The sequence below is a fragment of the Gekko japonicus genome, unplaced genomic scaffold (genome assembly GCF_001447785.1).
Source record: "Gekko japonicus isolate JY-2015 unplaced genomic scaffold, Gekko_japonicus_V1.1 scaffold2490, whole genome shotgun sequence".
NCBI lineage: Eukaryota > Metazoa > Chordata > Lepidosauria > Squamata > Gekkonidae > Gekko > Gekko japonicus.
The window spans coordinates 217,475-226,774 of record NW_015165317.1 but is presented as its reverse complement, the minus strand read 5'-3'; the positions used below and the strand labels follow the sequence as shown (position 1 = coordinate 226,774).

Genomic DNA, 9,300 nt, shown 5'->3' with positions numbered 1-9,300 from the left:
ATTCTCCGCTTCTCCATTTTTTTCCCTTGCAACATCCCTGTGAGGTAGCTTAAGTTAGGCTGACAGTATGTGAGTGGCACAAGGTCACCCAGCGAGATTCCATGACAGACTGGGGATTCGAACCTGGGTCTGCCAAGATCCTAGTCCAACACTCTACCAAATACACCATTCTGGTTCTATTACCATAATTATCTATGCTGTGACCGACAGGCTAGGTTCCACCTCTCTCCAAAAGCAACTAATGAGAGCTGAGGGAATGTTGAGAGCAGGAGACTTGGGAACGGCAGTTTAAAAAAGACGGCGGTTAGTAGCTGAGAAGCTGACAGATTAAGAGCTGAGGAGAAAAGGATTTTTCTGACTGAGGAGAAATGTATAGAAGAGCTGCTTGGAAAAGGCTGAAATTGTAACTAAAGGATCCCAATTATAGGAATATGACCTCATTTCAAGAGTTCAGTGGAAGTGAAGCTTTGTTTCTTATACTTAACTTTCCTCCTTGTTTTGTTTATATCATAAATAAAAGCTTTCTTGTTTGGTTAACCCTATGGGCTGCATGTCTGAGGGAAAGAATCACACACACCCAATTTAATATCTTGGCCTACATAACATACATTATAGCATATGAATGAATGGTGACAGCAAGTGATTGGAACAGTGTTTGAGCCCCAACCCCAATAGCTCTGTGAATGAGGGCTGATTATAAAGGGCGCCAAGGCTATCCTGTCTGTGGATGTCTCTAGGAGTGAGAGAGGGGACCCGGGTTTGAGATGGTCATGACTCTGTAGATTTTAAAAGAGCCAAGAAGGGTGGCAAGTGTGACATCCTGACCTACATATAACCCATAACCTGAATAAGAGAGGTTTGTAGAGGATGGTAGGAACGTTGTGTGAGTGGACAAGGCGTGTTGTATGTGTGAACAGCTTTCTTAGGATTAGCCACTGTGAGAAAAGGAAGTGCCTGTGTAATGATTTCATGTTTAACTGTGCGTGTGTGTCTTTAAAAGTTTGGTTGTAGGACTGTGTGATAGGCTAGTGTGACTGGTGAGTGAAAGAGAGGGGGAGGGGTTTTGGAAGTGATGCTGTGTGGATGATATTTGTGTCTGTCAAGAGTGACAGAGTGGGGACAGTTGAAAAAGACAGTTGTGGAGTCAGTTAAGTTCTGTCTCTGAGAGAAGGAGACACATCCCTGTGTGGGATAATTTGGTTCTGTGTAGTAAAAGAGTTAAGCAGTTTGTTCGTTTTAAGGTCTGAGAGAGAGAAGTCTTGTGTGTGTTATGAAAAGTTGAAGTATAAAGAAACAGTAACCGTATATGGCCTAAAGGGAAAAAAGTGTTACAAAGTTACATGCCCAGATCCCTGACAGTGGGAGAGAAAAGTGTGTGAAATATCAATAAATCTACTTTTATTTAAGATACCAGTTCGGAAAGAAATTCTTCCCAGGAAACACATAGACCCTCGTGAACGCCTAAACGCTCGACTTACCTACCCAGTGACAGAAATATTATATTATAGAGGTTTGGTAAGCCTTAAATTTCCTGGTGGCAACCGGAATACCCAGTAAAACAACACAGAAAGAACATTTTAAAGTAAAACCAGACCTCCCCAGTTAAGGGGTCGTCACAGCCTGCTTTCATTCTTCAGATATCTGACGAAGGGAGCTTTGACTCTCAAAACCTTATGTGCGTGTGTGTAAAGTGTTGTCAAGTTGCCACCGATTTATGGCGACCCCAGCAAGGGGCTTCTCCAAGGCAAAGTGAGAAGCAGAGTTGGTTTGCCATCACTTTCCTCGGCAGAGTTTTCCTTGGAGGTCTTCCCTTCCAAGTACCAACCCTGCTTAGCTTCTGAGATCTGACAAGGTTGGGCTATACCATGCCACATTCCCGCCTCAAAAGCTTATACTATGTCGGCCTTTATGGTGCTACTAGACCGAGACCTTGTTCTTCTTTGGCAGACTAACACAGCTGCCCACTTTCAGTCTGAATCAGCTGGCAACCAGTTTCATTACATGACCTCCAGTTCTAACGAGAAGGAAGGAACTGTTCCTCCCTCTCTTATGAAATAGGTGTCTGAAGAAGAAGAAAAAGAGAGAAGAGATTGGATTTATACACCGCCCGTCACTACCCAAAGGAGCCTTACAAAGAGCGGCTTACAAAGGCCTTTCCCTTCCCCTCCCCACAACAGACACCCTGTTAGGTAGGTGGGGCTGAGAGAGCTCTGACAGAAACTGTTCCCAAGGTCATCCAGCCAGGTGCAAGTGGAGGAGTGGGGAATCAAAACCCAGTTCTCCCAGATTAGAGTCTGTGCACTTAACCACTACACCAAAAAGTGAGCAGTGACTCACGAAAGCTCCTACCCCTGCCACATATTTTGTTAGTCTTTAAGGTGGTACAAGACTCTTGCTCTCTCTTATGAAACCCAGCCGTCCAAGAGCTGAGCAAGCTAGACTGAAGCGACCCCAGTATGCATGAATTCATCCGACTGTGCTCTGATTGTAGCTACTAGTAGTGTGAGCTCTTGTTGTCCTGTTTAAATTGCAAACTGGAGAGGGAATGAGATAGGCTAAACATATTATTTGTATTAATATATTATCTATATAATAAATGCATGTATTAACTCCATAACTAAATTGATTGTAGGAGGACACTACGGATTTCTAAGAAATAACAGGTGGAAATCTGATTGCAGTGTAGAAATTCCAGCAGTACAAATTAAGCAAATTAAGTGGAAACAAGCAGAGGAATTTTAAGTTGACCGGGAGCATATGTAATGGGATTTATTAATTTATTAATATATACATGAGAATGGTATGCATGAGAATGGAAAGAATGCAGAAACCATACAATTAACTAAATAATAAGACATGGAAAGAATGAGTTATAGCGTGGGTGTATGTTGGTGGTGGGTGTTTATGTTTGTATTTGTTTTGGAAAATTTAATAAAGATATATCTCTGCTAGATAGTTCACCACTGGGAACCAAGTTGCTTGAAAAGGTGGTACAGGACTCTTGCTCTCTCTTATGAAACCCAGCCGTCAAAGAGCTGAGCAAGCTAGACTGAAGTGACCCCAGTATGCATGAATTCATCTGACTGTGCTTCAGCTCACCTGGAGGAGCCCCTTGAGCTCTTCATCTGCTAAACAGTCTACGAGGTCCTCTTGGGGGGAGACGAACTCCACAGCCACCTTCCCGTTTTCTGAATCAAGCAAGAAAAGTGGGCCATGTGTCTTATCATTCAAACACCATGTTATTTAGCCCTAAAACATATTTAGGGTGTTACAGTGATTATTGTTTCTAGAGCAGCCACAAAAACAGTGTGCATTTCACATGAGACAAGACTGAAACAGAGGACCTGATCCAAATGGAACTGAGGAAGAAGGAGGCAGAGCAACAAAGGCAGTGTGGCCACAGAAGCAGGGGGGAATGGCAACCGCTTGCAACTCTCTGTTGTGGCGTTCCCCACCTGGTCCTTTCCTCTTTATCTCCATCAGGTCAGCACAGAAACACTAACACAATGTCTCCTAATGGCCCAGACCCCCCCCCTTTCCAGCTAAGCTTTGATCTGTTATACATCCTTCAAACATCCTTCAAAGCAGGGGTGTCAAAACATCCTGAAAACATCCTTCAAAGCAGGGGTGTCAAACATAAGGCCCGGGGGCCAGATCCGGCCCATCCAGGGCTCCTGTGCAGCCCGCAAGCAACTGATGCAAGGGAGGAAGTGCTGGGGGGGGGGGGAGTGGGGGTAGAGCCATTCCATTGTGGCTTCAGGACAGAACAACCTCATCTGCAGCAGTGAATCAAGTATTGTGGGAGCATTCTCTACCTGTTCTGTCCCACACATAATCTTATAAACCTCTATCATGTCACCCCTCAGTCTCTGGGAGTTTTCCTATTCTTTCCCACTCAAGAGAATGGAAATGAAATGTGATTTCTTCTGTAAAGATGGGCTTTTTTGAGTAACCCATCCATGTCATGTGGCAGTTTCTCGACTAAGGAGTATGTAGCCCACTACTGGCTATCTTTGATTTTCTCCCTCCCCAGTTTCCACCACTCTTAAAAAAGAACCCTTAAGAGCCCTTTTAAAAATATAACAGATCTTTGTAATAAGAGTTGTTTGGAATCACTTCTTCCTCTGCTAGATAGTTCACCACTGGGAACCAAGTTGCTTGAAAAGGTGGTACAGGACTCTTGCTCTCTCTTATGAAACCCAGCCGTCAAAGAGCTGAGCAAGCTAGACTGAAGTGACCCCAGTATGCATGAATTCATCTGACTGTGCTTCAGCTCACCTGGAGGAGCCCCTTGAGCTCTTCATCTGCTAAACAGTCTACAAGGTCCTCTTGGGGGGAGACGAACTCCACAGCCACCTTCCCGTTTTCTGAATCAAGCAAGAAAAGTGGGCCATGTGTCTTATCATTCAAACACCATGTTATTTAGCCCTAAAATATATTTAGGGTGTTACAGTGATTATTGTTTCTAGAGCAGCCACAAAAACAGTGTGCATTTCACATGAGACAAGACTGAAACAGAGGACCTGATCCAAATGGAACTGAGGAAGAAGGAGGCAGAGCAACAAAGGCAGTGTGGCCACAGAAGCAGGGGGGAATGGCAACCACTTGCAACTCTCTGTTGTGGCGTTCCCCACCTGGTCCTTTCCTCTTTATCTCCATCAGGTCAGCACAGAAACATTAACACAATGTCTCCTAATGGCTCAGACCACCACCACCCCCTTTCCAGCTAAGCTTTGGTCTGTTATACCACAGCTCAGCTGGGAAAACATCCTTCAAGGCAGGGGTGTCAAACATAAGGCCCGGGGGCCAGATCCGGCCCATCCAGGGCTCCTGTGCAGCCCGCAAGCAACTGATGCAAGGGAGGAAGTGCTGGGGGGGGGGTGAGTGGGTAGAGCCAGGGCTTTTTTGTAGAAAAAGCCCAGCAGGAACTCATTAGCATATTAGGCCACACCCTTGACAACACAGTCCATTAGCATATTAGGCCACACCCTTGACAACACAGTCCATTAACATATTAGGCCACACCCCCATGTTACCAGAAGTGTGGTCATCCAGCCACACCCACCTTTTGCTTCTTATTCTGTTTACCTTGTTGTCAAAACCCAGGGCTTTTTTTGTAGCAGGAACTCCTTTGCATGTTAGGCCATGCACCCCTAATGTAGCCAATTCTAATGAGTTTCTGCTTTTGGGTGTGGCCTATTATGCTAATGAGTTCCTGCTGGGTGTGGCCAACTCAGGAGCCAGCCGGAACTCCGTTCCTGTGCGTTCCTGCCCAAAAATAGCCCTGGGCAGAGCCATTCCATTGTGGCTTCAGCACAGAACAACCTCATCTGCAGCAGTGAGTCAAGTATTGTGGGAGCATTCTCTACCTGTTCTGTCCCACACATAATCTTATAAACCTCTTATCATGTCACTCTTAAGTCTTTGGGAGGTTTCCTATTATTTCCCACTCAAGAGAATGGAAATGAAATGTGATTTCTGCTGTAAAGATGGGCTTTTTTCAGTAACCCATCCGTGTCATGTGGCAGTTTCTGGACTAAGGAGTATGTATGTAGCCCACTACTGGCTATCTTTGATTTTCTCCCTCCCCAGTTTCCACCACTCTTAAAAAAGAACCCTGCTCTAAAGTCATAAGAACATAAGAGAAGCCATGTTGGATCAGGTCAGTGGCCCGTCCAGTCCAACACTCTGTGTCACCCCCTCAGTCGTCTTTTCTCCAAGCTAAAGAGCCCTAAGCGCTTTAACCTTTCCTCATAGGGAAAGTGTTCCAACCCTTTTATCATTCGAGTTGCTCTTTTCTGCACTTTTTCCAAAGCTATAATATCCTTTTTAAGGTGTGGTGACCAGAATTGCACACAGTATTCCAGATGAGGTCGCACCATTGATTTATATAGCGGCATTATGATATTGGCTGATCTGTTTACAATACCCTTCCTAATAATCCCCAGCATAGCATTGGCCTTCTTTATTGCAGTCACACACTGTCTCGACATTTTCAGTGAGTTATCTACTACAACTCCAAGATCTCTCTCTTGATCTGTCTCTGCCAGTTCAGACCCCATCAATGTGTATTTATATTTAGGATTTTTGGCTCCAATGTGCATCACCTTGCACTTGGCCACATTGAACCCCATTTGCCATGTTGACGCCCACTTGCCCATCTTTGACAGATCCCTTTGGAGTGCCTCACAATCCTCACTGGTTTTCACCACCCTGAACAACTTCGTATCATCCGCAAATTTAGCCACTTCACTGCTTACTCCCAACTCCAAATCATTAATGAACAAGTTAAAAAGCAGTGGACCAAGTACTGATCCCTGTGGTACCCCACTGCTTACCACCCTCCACTGGGAAAATTGCCCATTTATACTCACTCTCTGTTTTCTATTAATTAGCCAGTTTTTGATCCATAAAAGGACTTGTCCTTTTATCCCATGATTTTTGAGCTTACTTATGAGCCTTTGATGAGGAACTTTATCAAAAGCTTTCTGGAAGTCAAGGTAAACAATATCTATTGGATCCCCCTTGTCCACATGTTTGTTCACCCCCTCAAAGAACATTAACAGGTTAGTGAGACAAGATCTTCCCTTACAGAACCCATGTTGAGTCTGCCTCAATAGGTTTTGTTCATCTATGTGCCTACTAATTCTTTCCTTAATAATGGTTTCCACCAATTTACCACTACACCAAACTGGCTCTCGAGGACAGCAGAGAACTGGACTAGGACAGCAGAGAACTGGGTTCAGATCCTGGCTTCAGCCAGGAAGTCCACTGGGTGACTTTAGGCCAAGCCAATCCACCACACTGGACTTTTGTGAGGGTAAAGAAGGAGAGGGGGAGGAAGAACCACATACTCTCTGGGGAGAAAAAGAAACAGACATACAAAAAAATAGCATTCTTTGTGCCTCTCTCTGTCTGCGTTACTCCTGCCTGAACTGAATAGCTCAGGCTAGCCCGATTTCATCCAATTTCACAAGTGAGCAGGGTCGGCCCTGGCTAGTATTTGGATGGGAGACCTCCAAGGAATACCATGATTGCTATGCAGAGGCAGGCAATGATAAACCACCCCTTGCCAACCCTATAGGAGTGGGGAATCACACCCGGTTCTCCCAGAGTAGAGACCACGCACTTAACCACTACACCAAACTGAAGAAGAAGAAGAGATTGGATTTATACCCTGCCCTTCACTACCCAAAGGTGTCTCAGAGTGGCTTACAAACTCCTTCTCCTTCCCCTCCCCACAACAGACACTTTGTGAGGTAGGTGGGGATGAGAGAGCTCTTGACAGCAACTGCTTTTTTTCAAGAACAGCTCTTATCAGAGCTACGGCTTGCCCAAGGTCATCCAGCCAGGTGCAAGTGGAGGAGTGGGGAATCACACCCGGTTCTCCCAGATTAGAGACCACTACACTGTGCACTTAACCACTACACATCAAGCATGAATGAAGAGCGATTATAAAATGATCATTAAGTTTGTGGTGAATCAAGGCACTTTCTACCACTCTTTTGGTTTCTACCCCTCACCCCCCCTCCCGCCCCATCGCTACCTTGGCTGGGGTCTACAGGCGTCTCGGCCACTCCGATCCCTCTGGCGCAGATGCCGTGTTGCGGGAGAGTTAATTCTTGAATGCACAGATACTTGCAGCACTGGCTCTCCGGCAAAGCCCCGGAGTCTTCCCCTTCGTTCTCCTCCTCCGCTTCAAAGCCAGAGATGTCCTGGAGCTGCTCTCATTGGCATGGGGAGCAGCAGCACAGGGAAGGTGAAGCAATACGTCAGCAGGCTTCACCCATGCTACCACTGCTTCCCTCCCGACAATCCCAGGGTACTGTTTTTTACTGCATATGACGGGGTCCCCTCGTCGACATGGGCATGCAAGAAGGCATTCTTCCCTTCCCCAGCATCACACTGCAGAGACGTCTGAGGGGTCAGTGGCTCAGTACTGGGTGGGGGAGAAAGTGTTGGCTATTGTTAACTCTGCATGCAAGAGGATATGGGAGGAGTTGAGAGAATTCTCTCACTCAGGTACAATGGGCAGTTGGCCCCTACCCTCTCATCGCTTAGATGTCGAGCTTCTTTGGCCCTTGCTTATCTTCTGTTCCACCTTATATAGGACCTCTCTTCTTCTCTCTTACCCTGGCCTGGAGCTGTAGCACGTTAATCTGTTTAAAAATTTAAATCTGTTTGCAATAAGTTAAATGTTTCTACATAACTATGTCATGTCTTTAAGCAGTGGCTGGACAAACACTTGTCAAGGATAGGCTGATCCTGCATTGAGCAGGGGGTTGGACTAGATGGCCCATAGGACCCCCTTCCAACTCTGATTCTATGTAAGATGTACTCTTATTTTTGTAAGTAAAATTTATTTCTCTTGTTACCACTGGAGTCAGATCACCTTTGTCATTTGTTTGAACAGCATTTTCCCCTTAACCAAGAAACATGGAGGATCAGGGAGACTGAGAAAAAGTTTCTATGCTTCCAAGGCGAGCAATTTTTTTTAAAACCTTTAATTCAATTAAAAGAACCTACGCCTCTCCCAAGTCTCTTCCCAGAGAATGTGGTGGAGAGAGGCGGGATTTGTCTTGTGCTTCAGATTGGGAGATTCTTGCAGCTTCTGGGTCCATCGAAAAGTGGAAAAAACCACCCCCTGGACCAGGGCGGGAAGCACAGCTGTTCGATTGCAGTGTGCAGTGCTTCAGAGGCACTCTGAAGCAGAAAGACGGTCAGGCCCGTTGCCAGGATTCTGCGGTTTGTGGGGCAATTTTTTCTCTGGTGGGGCTGAAGTTCTCAGTGCAGAAAGAAAAGCCACTTAGACAATAGAAAGCTGTTACCAGGATAGATCTCTAAACTGCAAGCTGTCAGTTCTCAGCTGCTGCAAGTTAATCACTTCTGCCAGCCTAAGCAACAATTCTGATAACAAGCTGGCAGGTGGGGGTGATGACTTCTATAGTCAAGAAAGCTAACACTTGGGCAGAAAAACACTCTTAAAGGAGACTGCTTTCTTGACATAAAGTTAGAAGGGATCCTAGAGGTCACCTACTCCAACCCCCTTGCTCAGTGCGGGAATTAGTCAAGTACAGCACCCCACTCTGCTTAAAGGAGCACACGCCTTTAAAAATGTTTTTAAATGATTGAAAAAAGTATTTACAGAAGAAATTATTGTGGGGCTGTGCCTCTAAGAAAGGGGCGGAGCCCCCAAAACCCCACAGTAGCTATGACCCTGACGGTTCTTAGAGATCTGAACGTGTCTGCTCAGAGTGGGAGCCTGCCTTGTCCCCTTCCCCAAGTGGCCTGGGCATGTGA

General features: G+C 45.7%; 1 protein-coding gene across 1 annotated transcript in view; it reads right to left on the bottom strand.

Moving 5' to 3' along the window:
• RDM1 (RAD52 motif containing 1) overlaps positions 1–9,300 on the bottom strand; it is a 12,879-nt gene that overhangs the window by 1,443 nt on the left and 2,136 nt on the right. Inside the window, exons 3-5 of the mRNA XM_015410506.1 lie at positions 7,837–7,939; positions 7,547–7,721; positions 3,100–3,188 (exon numbers count right to left, since the gene is read on the bottom strand). Coding sequence (XP_015265992.1) covers positions 3,100–3,188; positions 7,547–7,721; positions 7,837–7,939 — 367 coding nt within the window. The remainder of the gene's footprint in view (positions 1–3,099; positions 3,189–7,546; positions 7,722–7,836; positions 7,940–9,300) is intronic.